General features: G+C 38.8%; 2 protein-coding genes across 3 annotated transcripts in view; one reads left to right on the forward strand and one right to left on the reverse strand.

Annotated features, from left to right (window-relative positions):
- Positions 1 to 5,970, forward strand: part of LOC134805991 (uncharacterized) — an 82,986-nt gene extending 77,016 nt beyond the window's left edge. The window contains exons 7-12 of the mRNA XM_063779170.1: positions 2,695 to 2,789; positions 2,882 to 3,123; positions 3,227 to 3,471; positions 3,559 to 3,808; positions 4,329 to 4,499; positions 4,611 to 5,970. Of these exons, the coding sequence (XP_063635240.1) occupies positions 2,695 to 2,789; positions 2,882 to 3,123; positions 3,227 to 3,471; positions 3,559 to 3,808; positions 4,329 to 4,499; positions 4,611 to 5,111 (1,504 nt within the window). The 3' untranslated portion in view covers positions 5,112 to 5,970. The remainder of the gene's footprint in view (positions 1 to 2,694; positions 2,790 to 2,881; positions 3,124 to 3,226; positions 3,472 to 3,558; positions 3,809 to 4,328; positions 4,500 to 4,610) is intronic.
- Positions 1 to 14,937, reverse strand: part of LOC134805998 (autophagy-related protein 16-1) — a 271,109-nt gene that overhangs the window by 220,456 nt on the left and 35,716 nt on the right. The gene's annotated exons all lie outside the window — the stretch shown is intronic.

Consider the following 14,937-nt stretch of genomic DNA (forward strand, 5'->3'; position numbering starts at 1 on the left):
ATTACGAGTACGACCAATTTATTTCAAACCGTATTTAGACGAGCTTCAGGGCATATCGGGAAATCTCAGGGTTTAAATTACAACTAATAGAAATGATGGTATATAAATGGCCTATTCTTTGCTCACAAAGCTAGGACCACCCGAGCTGAAGCATTATAATGGATATTGCATTGCGTACCCGTATTATACCAAATCAAAGCGATAACGTAATTTAAGACAGTGCAGGTTCAAAAGTTATATACCTTTTAAGGCCCACTTGCACCATTCCACTAACCCGAGGTTAACCGATTAAACCTGGTGTTACCATGGTTACCAGTACAATTTGACATTGACTTAACCGCTAGTAAGCGGTAAGCGGTAAGTATACTTACTTATACTTAAAGCCGCCTTGTATACTACTTCTAACTATTAATAACATTTACAGTACATATGGTGCTACTTTACCGCACTAGTGCGATAATTAGCACATTACGCAACTATGTCGAAAATTTAAAGGGCCACCATAATATAATAATAATTCAGCCTATATACGTCCTACTGCTGGGCACAGGCCTCCTCTCATGCGCGAGAGGGCTTGGGCTATAGTCCCCACGCTAGCCCAATGCGGATTGGGGACTTCACATACACCTTTGAATTTCTTCGCAGATGTATGCAGGTTTCCTCACGATGTTTTCCTTCACCGAAAAGCTAGTGGTAAATATCAAATGATATTTCGTACATAAGTTCCGAAAACTCATTGGTACGAGCCAGGATTTGAACCCGCGACCTCCGGATTGAAAGTCGGACGTTATATCCACTCGGCCACCACCGCTAAAAGGGCTATATGTACTGTAAAACGTACAATACATGTGGGAATAGGTAATTCGCAACTCGTGTCGTTAATTTATCGCCACTCGTTGCGAATTTCTTATTTTTCACACTTGTATCGTAATGTACTATTACGTTTTTACAGAATAAAATCTATCGGAATTGATTTTTTTTTCTAAATAGAATAACAGATGCTCATACTCACAAGTTTATTTGAATATAGGTACGGTCCACAAAAAAATAATTATTCCCAAAAACATATTGATGCTTTTGCATATCGATTCTATTCTTATCGAAGATAATATTAGAAAGTCTACAAAGTTTCCATTACCTACTATGACTTTTTTTTTCATTATACTCTTTTTATTTTTGGTTAAGGACCATATGACATACAGCCGTATTCGAATAATGAGATACGTCAAATACTAGATATTGAAACTTAGAGAATATAACCAAACGGAGTGGTCATTAACAGGCGTTCCCCTCTGTCGAAAATAGGCGGCCAATGGTCAACCACATGTCAACCACATGTATGGACTGACGTTTATCTGACATGGTTATTTTGACGTTACGTATACATTTGATGTGCCCCTCCCCCGCAAAAAAACGGCAGACTATTTTGTACCGAAAATTATAGACATTGCGTCTCCGTTTGGTTATATTCTCTAAGTATTGAAACGATATGGATCGGATATGTCAGTGACAAACAAGTTCTTCAAACAAAAACGTCACTTTTGACACTTGTTTGACACTGACATATCCGATACATATTGTTTCAATATCCAGTATTTGACATATCTCATTGTTCGAATACGGCTGTTAAGGTACATTTTTTTCTGACTGACTATATAGTTATTGTTGAATCCGTAAGTCCTAATTAATGTTTATTTGCTGTCGTAGTACAACAAGGATCCATATTTTTTTATTCACCCCTGCAGTGAATATATACCTATCGAATGGGCGAGCTATTAACCTCGCCTTTAAATAAGTGTAAGTAATTACGATAAAAACGATAATTATTACTATTTAAATCCGAAAACGAGACATTTGCGCTATCTTTTGTGAAAATGCGTTCCCGCAGGTTATTGGGGTCATCTGATCGGGGCCGAGTGCGCATCACGAGAAAATATTGAGTAAGATCGACTTCGATAATACTGTTGTGGGTGGTCACTAAATAAAACGAAGATAAGAAAGGATTGCTTCCATTATGTAAAAAGAACAACTCATCAAGTTAATGAGAATAATAAGTTACTATGTTATTTTCGTGATTAACATAATTATGTATTGTAACTGCTATAAGTGGAAGAGCATGATAAAAAAAATCCGTTCCTTTCGATTTCCAATATCTAGGTACTCCTAAGTATGGACCATGCATTTGAAATATATGGCGTGTTTATGTTAGTTACTTATTATTGATGAATGCGAAATAATCGATAAGTTAATAAGTCGATGAGGGAAACAAAATAGATACAGTCAGCATCAGTATAGTAGCAGATGAAACAAAGCGCCAAAATAGTTAGTTATAGCTATTTGTTGTCGTTGAAAAGTATCTGTCAGACCAATATATTATTCTACATATAGAGACATATCTCTTTTTACATACTTATGAAGCGTAGTCTAATCCGTTACTTTTGATGCTGACTGTACACCCATATTGAATCAATGACATGGGGAACAAATTTATATTGCTCGAAATTAGACCGACTGCTTAAATCATTTTGTGATTATCATGAATTAAGTCGTCAGCTAATAGTTAGACGTCTGAATAAAAACGCGTCGATTGTATAGTATACCATGCGGTTAGGTTAACATCTTGGGAAAGTTCACACCAATAAAAAAATATACAACTCTATACCCGACGCTAACCCGCGTGAAACATTGTTACAGATCGGCGAACTATAATAATAAAACGGGAGAATGCGTGTTGTCTGATATGGACCGCATCACATTGGCTGGCACTAACTCTTTCCAACAGAACGAAGGTAATTGTTGTTTATTTTTCCTGTGTTTGTAATTAAAGCCTCCGATACCAAATGCTAGCTTCGAGTAAAATCTAATTCTTTCTATTTTACAGACACCGATTACTTAGAAAATAACTGCGTTGAAGAACCAACCAAACTTTGCGAATTCAAAAAGATGGGTGGACGCATTTTGAAAACTGTAGATTCCGTGTACCAAGATGTTCAAACTGTAGAGGAATGCAGAGAGCTTTGCCTCAATTCACCTTTCCGCTGCCATTCTTACGACCATGGGGACACTGGGGATCATGTGTGCCGCCTTTCACATCACTCCCGTGCCACTCTTGCAGATATCCAGGTAGTGTTTAAATAAGTTCCTAGTATATGTTGAGTTATGTCTCTTTACATAGCACTAACTGCATGTAGGACACAAATAATGTACATGTACTATTCCTTTTTAGGATCCCTATTTGGAAGTTCCCGAGGCCGCAACATACGAACTGTCCTCCTGTTATAATGTTTCTATTGATTGCCGTGCCGGTGACATGGTGGCTCGAATTCAAACATCCAAATTGTTCGATGGCAAAATTTATGCAAAGGGAAGTCCTAACTCCTGCGTTGTAGACGTTAAACAAAGTCTCGAGTTTGAATTACATATGGGATACAACAACATAGAATGTAACGTTAAGCAAAACGGTTTGGGCAGGTAATATAAATACATAATTCTGCACTATTTTCTACAAAAAATATGGCGAAATACAGTTGTAGTAACAATTACGTTTGACCATTGCAGATACTTGAACGATGTTGTAATTCAGCATCACGACACTATCGTCACATCATCCGATCTTGGTCTTGCTGTAACATGCCAATATGACCTTACCAATAAGACCGTAGCTAACGAAGTCGATCTCGGAATTACTGGCGATATTCAGACAGGACTCTCGGAGGAAGTGATCGTCGACTCACCCAACGTAGCCATGAGAATTACGGACAGGAGCGGAGACGACATCATTGCTTCCGCTGAAGTCGGTGACCCCTTGGTAAGCACAGTATATTCTTGCATAAAGTCATGTGATATCACATTAGTAAATACAACTCGAAATCTCTTTTTCTAAGCAAACTAGAAAAACGTTCCTTTCTTTATTTTTTTTACCTTCAACGCAAAAAGAGGGGTGATATATGTTTGACGCCAATTTCTGTCTGTCTGTCTGTCTGTGTGACATCGTAGCTCTCCAACGGATGGGCTGATTTCAATACGGTTTCAGTACGGTTTTTTACGTGAAATTGAGTTTCCTTGTGGTGGTTCTTAACTATGTATGATAGAAATCGGTCCAGCAGTTTTGAAGAGTATCAGCTTTGCATAAAATTTATTTTTTGGCATATAGCGTAGGGGGTTTTTAATTTTTAATTAAATAGTTATATCCTAACATGCATTAATCAAATCTCATATGATTGACGACCTACAATACAACCCTATTTTATTAAGGCAGCAGTTTTTACGAAAATAAGAACTAATGACTGTATGACTTTATATATTTATGTTGTTTCTTGTATTTATAGGCCCTACGATTCGAAATCATGGATCCGAATTCACCTTTCGAAATTTTCGTGCGAGAACTTGTTGCCATGGATGGTGTCGACTCCAGCGAAATCACTCTCATCGACAGCGACGGTTGCCCAACAGATCACTTTATCATGGGACCTGTATTCAAATCATCTATGAGCGGAAAGGTGAGACAAAGAATAGACGAACCTTACAAGACATTACGACCAGTCAAGCAACTATATATTATTCCATCATTTTTATTTTTGCCAATCTAATTCGTTCCTTTTATATTGCAGATGTTGTTATCACACTTTGATGCATTCAAATTCCCATCATCAGAAGTGGTTCAGTTCCGGGCCTTGGTGACGCCTTGCATGCCTACTTGTGAACCTGTCCAGTGCGACGGCGGCCCGAATGAGCTCCGCTCCGTGACGTCTTACGGACGCAGGAAGAGGCGTTCGACTCCTGCTGCTCCTACTGATGACATGCTACTCGTGCAAACTATTCAAATTACCGACAAGTTTGGATTTGACAAACAACGTGCGAAGAACGTTACCGAAGACTCTGTTTTCGTTAGAGAGACTGAAATGACCTGTGTTAACGCGGCAGGGGCTATGCTGGCTGCTGCTGCTTTCCTGGCCGCACAACTAGTAGTTCTTGCAGCGTGGACCTGCAGTTGGCAACGACGACGCGCGGCCGCTAAAGCTGCGGAATTACTTCCAGGACCCAATGCTCCCTCAGCTCTCTGCAAAGTCTACGATGCCAGTTTCTCTCGTGCTCATCAGAGGCACTTTTGAGTTCATGTAGACACGTCGACGTGATCAACGTTCGCAATAGTAGTATGTTAGTTTTAAACCTCCGTCGAGTTTTAACTCATAAAGGCCTTCCCCATTTCTTTATAATGGTGTTGATCTTTTTGGAGTGCGGAACGACGACAGAGGTTAGTTAATGGTAGTGTCCAAGCACGTCAGCGCCGTGAGCTACGTACGGGCGAGCGGCGAAGACGCGCGCGACGCCGAGACAGGGACGACCAGAGGAGCGTGCGCGACTGTGGATGGATGAATGGGATGTTAGGAACGGAGCGATCTGTCAGCCCGTAGAGTGCATGGATTGTATGCTTCTGGACGCTCGCTTGTCCCCGTCTCCGCTGTCGAAGACGGGCCGCGGCCGTGAGTCGTTATCGAGATCACGTCGCTCATTCGTTCACTTTACGCTCGGCCATTCACTTGCGAAAGTCCGATAACGTATTGTACCATATTTTTTATAAAAAGTAGCGTAAGTCTGATTCTAATGATAGTGATAAGTAAAAAGTAACATTTTCGTACCTTTTAAGTAGATAACCGAACGTGCGACCTAAGTCAAGAGACGATGGATTGACGGCCGTCCCGACATCGTAATTTATTCAATTTAGCGTAGTTTCTTTTTTACTTAATTTATGTCTGAGAATGCAATTATAGCTATTTAATAAATTCCTAATATAAATGAAGTGCGTAAATGAATATGAAGTGCTATTTTTTACGAATAAGCCGACTTATATCTATATTACTAGTGCCTTTGGCAGTGAGACGATTTCAATAGTAGCAATAATGATATTGTAATACACCGACTCATCCGGCTAAATCAATTTTACCTACAAATAAATATCTACAATGGAAATACTTTTGTTTTTATTTTCACATGTCCCTAAGTCCGGAGTTTTATCTTGCTCAATAAATAATCAAGAACCTGTTATAATGTGGGATATAATAACTGTAATTGGCGAAGCACAAGTGCAAATTCATTGGCGTCCTGCTGACTAACCGCAGAGAGTCGGGGTTGAATTTAAATTAAGGCATTGTCTTAAGTGCTTTACCATGTTAAGTGGCTAAGATGAGGCCGTTGGCATTTACATTCATGGACAGATGTTTTCTACTATTTTAATGCAGGGTTCAGGTAATTCATTGTACTCGTATTTTTATAACATTTACAGTACCCGTAAAAAGAAGTACAGAGCGCTAGCATGGTTTTTTAATTGAAACCATGAATTCTGGGGTGTACAGTCAGCAACTAGCAATAGCAAATATGTATGCAGGGCTAACCTAATAGTTTAGCTGACTGTACATTGGGAGCCTATTTATTTAGATGTATTGCAATAGGTATAACAGGTCTTTTATAATACAATAAAGAAATCGATATTTCGGAATTTGAAATAGGATTGATGAATACATATCTGGGTCAATGAATTGCAAGCGGAGCAGCAATTTAGGTAGGTATATAGCTGACTCAGAGCGGAAACGCATACTTTACAACTGAATAAATATACGAACAATACTTCGGTGGTCCGACTAATCAGGTAAAATAAAAACGCACGCACTCGCTCCCTAAAGTTGGAGCTAATTTGACAAGTCGGCGTAATGTTCAATAGCGCGAACTTAAATGCAGTTCGAAAATTCTTGGCAATTTTATAGCCCAGCGGTAACAAACATAATTGTGTATATACTTATGTTATTATGCATGAGATAGATATTCGGTCAGGATGGATACCTACAGCAGGATGACGAATTTACTAGGTTCAAAATGAGCAGATGACAGTACACTTCCTACTCGTAATAATTCTCGTAGTAACACGACTGAACCGAGCCTTGTGATGGCATATTTGCTAATAATAGTTTTAGATCTTTAGTTATATTTCAAAATTTTCAAATATTATAAATATAATGATCAAAACTTGCTATAAACCCTGAATACTCATGATGTTTATCTAATCCCATAGCCTGTTTGTACAAATTACTACAATAAGTAGTTCAGATTTACTGATTCCTTGTCTATTAAGATATTAAAGATACTTACTTTAAAACATAGTTTTCCTCATAGTATCAAATCTCTTGCATTGGTTCACTGGTTCATATACATAGATTGATCATTCTGTATCTATCCTATACTATTACATACTAAGTATATTAGAAGCGCAGACCGCATGCATGCCTTAAAGGTCACAAATTACCTTTACACTTTCTTGTGGAATACTTGTGCCATATTAGGCAGGCTGGGCAGACATCAAAGAGATGATCTCTTTTGGTAAGGTTCGCTAGCCACTATCACGTGTGAAGGGGCACGCCTCACGTCGACATTCGTGCCCGAGATTAAATCGCCGTCCGCCGGCGGCACGCGACACCAGCACGTGTCGCTCTTGCAAAATAAACCATTAGCGAGTGACGCAGAGACCGCATTGTTTTGAGCCGAAACTGATTTTGAGATTAACCGCAGAGGCAAAATGTTAAATCCTAAAAACTAAGCTCTGCCGCTGTGCAATGTTGACACTGACAGGGTTTTGCCTCAAGTGTAAGCCACAATGCAACAGATTCCTTTAAGCTTAAGCGAGTAGGTTTGTGAAGAGATACAAACATATTACAGTTTATTAGACGATAAGACTTCCAGCGTTGGTCATAAGACTTCTCATACCTATTGATCTCCACAACGACCCGTCGTGTGCTACCCTCGTCCATCGTCGGACTACGAGTACAACGGTTGGTTTGATGATTGAGTTTGACTACGGGAAAGTATTTGCAGATATGGCTGAGGCGATCAATTTGTATTACAATGAGTAAATAAAAACGAAATAGACGTCATATACCTACTAAAGAAAAGGAGACCCTTCAGGCTTCCGGTCAAGGCCTCTGGATGACCTGGTCACTTTTTCTTTAGTATAAGGTCAATATGTCTAATTCCGTCATAGGGACTATTCCGTATATTTCTTTGATTTTCAATCGTATATAGGAAAAATAAACCATTTTCTTTTGATTGCTGAAACTAAAAGCAATCGCTGCTTTGTCGATGAAATTATCAATTTTGTTCGTTGTTCGAGAAAAACGCAATTGGACGGAATAGTCCCTATGACGGAATTAGCCACATCGACCTTATGTCATATCTTTTTCAGTCCACGGCGCACTTGCAAGCTTAAAATTTAATCTCGGCGCCCCAGTGTATTCGAAATAGAGACGTGACATGGTGAGGAGGATTGCCTCACGGCGCCCCTCTTTAGTGTCTACGGTGCACCAGGGCGCCGCGGCACACAGCTTTATAGTACATAGTGCATAAATCAAAAACACCAATCAAAATAAAAAATATTTACAAGTAATCATCTTAGACGATACTCCAACCTTTAAAACCATTGTAATGATTGATAATGAGGCATCAAAGTCTGGAGCATAAGCGGCCCCCAACATATGTAGGTAAGTATATAAAAACGATAAAAATAATATTCTTGCTTTTTTCGACAGGGCAGTACGACATTTCAAAGTAGCACATACTTGGATTTCTTGCAACCGTTACTTGTCGCCAATAAACCGGTAGTGTTTTTCAATGGTCCATAAAACCAAAATGTTCTATGCAACATTGTTGGAAAGATAAAGTCGTTTACAATAATATGAAATATTCATAAAATAACGCAGTGTGCAGCTACCGAGAATTGCGAGTAGGCACACGCTGCCGAAGCGGCGAACAAATAAACCGAGCTGCATAATCGAAGATTGACAGGCATCTGTCACGGGGCATCAGATTCTTGAAATAGATGTAACGTGGAATTCAATTTGATTCCTAAGCTAAACAGAATAATGCTCTCGGCTTAACAGGTTCTTAGGCGATCGTGGAGGGTCGATCAGCATCAGATCCTTGAAACAATCCTGGATCTACTTATTCAACGAATACATGTATTTGAAGATTTTATCTAGCGTTCGGCATCGCGACACAGATGAAACATTGCGCGCAGGCTCGGTTCTCATGAAATATGTAATCTGATTAAGTATTACAATAAATGAGTCACGCTGGAAACTCAAAAGCGCATTGGCTATTAAATGAACAATAAATAGAATGAAAGAAGTAGTACACATTGCAAAATGCCTGTTTTATTGATATGAATGACTAAGGGTTATTTAATAGCAGTTCCAACTTTAAATGTCGCTATTGTTATGGCAAACGAGCATTAACGATGCCTTTTAAAAATAAACTGGCACACTTTCGCTGTAATAAAAGAAAGTAAAGGTAAAGTAATAAAGCTGTTCTAAAAGCTTACCTACTCTAAAAAGCAACAAATATAAAGAATAGATTTTATATAATAAAACACTAAACCTAGGCGAGGAGTAGTTCTTATTTAAGCAATTACTGTTTTTGAAATTTACGAGTTTTAGTATTTACAAGTAGTAAATAATTGCCCAAGAGCATGTCGGGCCATGCTCAGTGTAAGATTCCGTAGTTACCATTCTGTCAGAATAGACTAAACGGGAGCTCTTAGTAAGTATCATGTACATTACAAGCAAAAGGGAGTATTGATATTGATACTTTTATAAATAAATAAATAAATAGGTAGACTCTAAATATATAGATAGGTCTAACTATACCTTACTTTACAAACCACAACCATTGTGACACGGCACTTTGTATGGTTAGTTCAGTTTAACGTTTTTAGGATTGTCTCGATTATAGTGTAGTTTTGTTCTATGGCAAGGAAGTCTTTGATGTAGCAACAATATACATGACGGGCATTCAGCCAATAGGAAACAAATTGAAGCTGATGGTGTTGCTACTTCAAATTAAATCCTAAATTTATGGAATAATATTAATAAATATTTAAATAAAAAACTTAATTTATAAATACAAAATAGGTTGAAATATATTCAAATAATTGAATATGATTTATTTCTTTGGGTTATACTTGCATATAAAATTATTCCATGAATTTCATTAGTTACTGTTATTTTGATTGTGTCATCCCAGGGACAGAATGGTTTGAGATCATTTCCTGGCTGGTTTTCGCCCTGGATGGGCATCTTTTATACATAGAACAGTGAAGCGAAGTACATCATGCTCTGGTAGCATCGATCAGAGGCTTGGTTATGCAGTAGCCGCTGCATCCATGAGCTAGGGAGCTCATGCTGTTGTTATTTTGCCACAAACAGTAAGTAGAATATGATAATATATGGATGTCCTCAGGTGCAACTCCTTGTTGAATCTTTGTTTGACCATTTCGCTTTGTTTCCAGTCTGCTGGTAAAACAATGTGGTGGGAGGGAGTATCAGAGCTGCGAGATGAGTCCACTCTAGGAATTTCCAGCTGGTGAGAAACTTAGATCATATAATGTCTCTTAGGTTAGCAGAGCACATGCTTCTAGTTATTAATCTTGAATTGTTTCTTTCAGCTGACTGGGGTTTTTTCGTTTTTATGTTACTACGTATGTGAAATCAGTTCGCATATCAGAGTATGGAAGTCTGTCCATATTCCTAAAACTTCAAGTGTGTCTGGTGAGCAGTTCGCCATAAGAATTTCGCTCTTCTGCTGGATGGAGGTGACGTCACCTTCAAACTGAGACCTTAGTCCTTCGGCGTTGCTCTGCGGTGTCGGGTCAGATTCCCGCTGCAGCAAATCAGCTCCGGCACAGCGGAGGATCACACGTCGGGCTTGAACTGGTGGAACATTGTTATGAGGTTGGTGTACGCTTTCCTTCCGTCCTAGAAGCATTTCAAAATTTAAAGTTAAAGAATTTAGTAGAATCATATGTGATGGCAATGATAATTTAGGGACTAACAAATTTAGATAGGTCTGCTTGTAAATCATTTTAGAACCATTTCTGGCACGACCCAGCTCTGTCGTCTGACATTATTAAAATAAGGTGCTTATGCTAGCTTAATGATTTACATGTAGAATAACTGCCCGTGTTCGAATTAGTAATAAATGATGTGTCACAAAAACTAACTTTCATTCATGTCCTTTATTGCCCTGAATAGTTGATGGAAATAAGTTTAGCACCTGCTTGAGCTTTTGGTAAGATTTAGTTTGTATTTAATTTAGTAACTTTAATTGTCCGTGAGTTTCCTCAGGGAAAGCCCACAGCCGGGCAAGGATAATTTACGTGACAATTTGGCGCCCACAGATTCCGTCTCTATAGCTAGCTAGCTAAAGCTCTATTTCCATCATAAATCAGTTTGTATCACTGCCATCACATATAGATAAAAAAAGTTTTAGTAGTACTTACGTTTAGGTAAAATTTTGAGCTTGTGCTTTGCTTGTGTACGCTCTGACAACGTTAAGTATAGGCTTTAGCTGTTTCACTTTGAGTTTTGCCTAAATTATTGCACGATATTCAGTATATTTTGTAAAAACTTAGAAGTAAGTGCTCGAATTTTCAGTTAGTTACATTTGTGCTGACGTTTTGTCAGGAAGTAAAGTGTCAAACTTTAAGTACCATTTGGCTACTTTTAATGCATGAGATTTAGACTTAAGAGGCTGTAACTTAAGTTATTTTACATATTTTCTGAGTATTAAAAAAAATAATGTGTAATTCTAGTGCATAATTTAGTACTCATGCACTATTTTATTGTAGCTGAGCTTTTATGAGTATTGCAATTGAATTGAGTTGACACTTTGTTAAGGTGAAGTTCGGAAAGCTTTTAAGCTCGTGCAGAAATTGCTTTAAAAATTGAGAAGCTTTGTATGAATAAGTTCAGACATTTTGACTCGAAAGTTTTTTAATAACATTAAACATATATAGGACAGGTTATTTTTACACACAAATAAACTAATTCAAAAATAATTGTAATATTTTTATTAGAAAGTATAAAAAAAAAAACAAATGGTGAAATTTTGACATTTATGAACACACACTTTTACTTGGTTTTTGAACGATTTTTTAAATTGTGAACAATTTTGGTTTTGCATTCACTGTTATATTTTGGGTCAGAAAATTTAGTTCAATAAAGACAAGGAAATATACATACACAGATAAAAGGTAAAACATAGTAAAACACATTGATATAACATTGTTTAATATAATTGTCAGACTACAATAGTGTCAGTTGGATTGTAAATCTTTTGCCATCATATTTGTTTATTTTTTGAGTTAAACTTATTATACAATGGCCACTTCTGTGCAATTTCACTCTTTGCTGCGCGATGAATTGATTTATGAAGTAAAGATCAGGTCAGAGACACCACACTCAACAGTTGAGGGTCTTAGGAAACAGTTGAGGAATTTGGTAGGTGAGTGTCGGCCAGATGAGATTTTGGATACAGATTTGAACCCAGAGTCAGAATTGAAAGTTATTTCTGATAAATTAAATGATTTGTCATCCTTAGTAGCTAAGTTTGTTCAGTCGAAGGATAGATACTCCGGGAACAGGTCGAAGGCTCTGGGTAGTCATTTGTACTTCAGGCTTCTGCGGGTTCAGGTGGATGAAGATCCGGGGAAGTTGGCTCAGAAGATTGAATTCACAAATAGGCTTGACGCTTTGTTAGCACAGTTGGACAGTATAGGGCAGGCAGGCAGCAGCTCTAGCGACAGTGAGGCAGCAGTGACTCAGGTTTCACAGGCAGTCCCTACTAGGGAGCTGCAAGTTCACTGCTCCGGAGACAAAAATGTGGCTAAATGGGGAGTCAAGTTTAATGGTAACACGGATCCGAGGTCTTTCCTAGAGCGTGTCGATGAACTCAAGTTGGCTTATGGTGTGTCAGATGTGGTTTTGTTTAACTCGGCAGCTCAATTGTTTGTTGATCAGGGTTTGCTTTGGTACAGAGGTATAAAGGAACAAGTTTCTTCTTGGAATGACTTAAAAACCATTTTATTAGATGAGTTTGAGCCTGCAAACTTTGATTTTCGCCTAAGGTGTGAGATTCTTGCAAGAACACAGGGTTTAGAAGAGCCAGTGCACATTTATTTTGCAATTATGTCTTGTCTTTTTGGTCGCTTGAAGAATCCATTGCCGGAGGAGGAAAAGTTGCAGATTTTGATGAATAACATTAGGCCTAGCTTCTCACAACAACTGGCATTAGTAAAGGTTGATTCTATAGCCGAGCTGAAGGATTGTTGTAGGAAATTAGAGCAGGCATCACAGCGTACGCAGTATTTTGTTGAGCCCAACAAGTCTAGTTCAGCTCACACACTTAGTAGTGATTTCGCATATAAAGCCAAGTCCAAACAGGTGAACGCAGTAGATGTTAGTAGTAGCAAGCGTTCACAAACATTTTGTAGGTCGCCAGCGCAAGCGAAATCGAGTGGGCAACAAAGTAACGCTGTTAGGAACGTTCAACGCTCGTCCACGCAATCCACACATGCACAGAACTCTGCCGCGGTTCCTACTTGCTATAAATGCGGTGGCACTGCGCATGATTTTAAGAGATGCAGGGCTAAACCATCTAAAGGCGAGATTATTTGTTATTCATGTGGTACAAAAGATCATATAGCGAGGAATTGTCCGAACCGGCAGTCACAGACAACACAGACAGATCGTAAACGTCAAAGTCAAAGCGCGGAAATACGTTCCGTTTCACAGACAAAAAACGAATAGGGCCGAATTGTAGCAATATTTTTCCGGATAAATTGAGTGCTTCAATGAAAAAATTCTTAAGTTATAATTCGATTGCTACGATTCTCTTCGCACCTAGGGAAGGTGACATTCGGCCATATTTGAAACTTAAGGTGTGTAATTTTGACATTTACGGTTTGGCAGACTCAGGAGCTGCAGTTTCAATTTTAGGACGGCAGTCTTATAAAGATTTTATTAAGTTTGGATTTGAGCTCCAACGAATGGAGTCTAATACATGTAGCGTTGCAAATGGCGTCGTAGTCCAGTCACTGGGGTACATTTTTGTTCCGGTAACATTCAAAAATGTTACAAAGGTTATTCAGTTTTATGTTGTGCCCAGTATTGTCTCGGACGTTATTTTAGGCGTGGATTTCTGGCGCGCATTTAATTTAGCGCCAGAATTATTTGACAGCATCGACTACATAGAAAGACCAAACAATTATTTAAGTTGGTCCAGTATTTCAGTAAATCCGGTGAATACCATTCAGGCATACGACAATTTAACTTCAGCACAACAAGAACTAGCCGACTCAGTGGTAGGGAAGTTCAAGGATATCTCGTTCGAGGAAAAAGGATTAGGTAGGACGTCGTTAGTCGAACACGTAATTGACACTGGCGATGCCCAGCCTATTAGAACGCGACAGTATCCGCTCTCTCCTGAGAAGCGTGCAGCTTTAAGTTCCGAATTAGACCGGATGTTGAAGTTAGATGTTGTTACTCCGTGCGAAAGTCCCTGGAACAACCCGGCACTTTTAGTGAAGAAGCCAAATGGGGACTGGCGGTTTTGCTTAGACTGTAGGAAACTAAATGCAGTATCAAAGGGCGACTCGTATTCCATGCCATACATTCCGCAAATTTTAGATAGCTTAAAGGAAGCACGGTACCTGTCGACCATTGATTTGAGCTCGTCGTTTTGGCAAATACCGCTAAATGAAAGTTCGCAGGAGAAAACTAGTTTCTGTGTCCCTGGTCGTGGGTTATTTAAATTTAAAGTTGTGACGTTTATACAATAAAAGTGCAATGCGAACTACCTGCAAGTCGACATTCTGTTGTCAACTGTCATGGCGTACAGGCGGGTCGCGGAGCACACCTGACTGACCAACTGAGTTTTATTTATCACCTTGTAATACAACAGAACCTAGACGCCACAATGGCGACGAGGATAAAGAACGTAAGAAAAAACAAAAAAATCGATGGAGTTGCTAAATAACCGACAAAAAGTTATCAGTTTGAAATTATTTTTTCAATAAAAGGGAGGGAGACGAATGACCCAAATAGCACAGGTATGATG

The sequence above is a fragment of the Cydia splendana genome, chromosome 2, assembly GCF_910591565.1.
Source record: "Cydia splendana chromosome 2, ilCydSple1.2, whole genome shotgun sequence".
Classification (NCBI taxonomy): Eukaryota; Metazoa; Arthropoda; class Insecta; order Lepidoptera; family Tortricidae; genus Cydia; species Cydia splendana.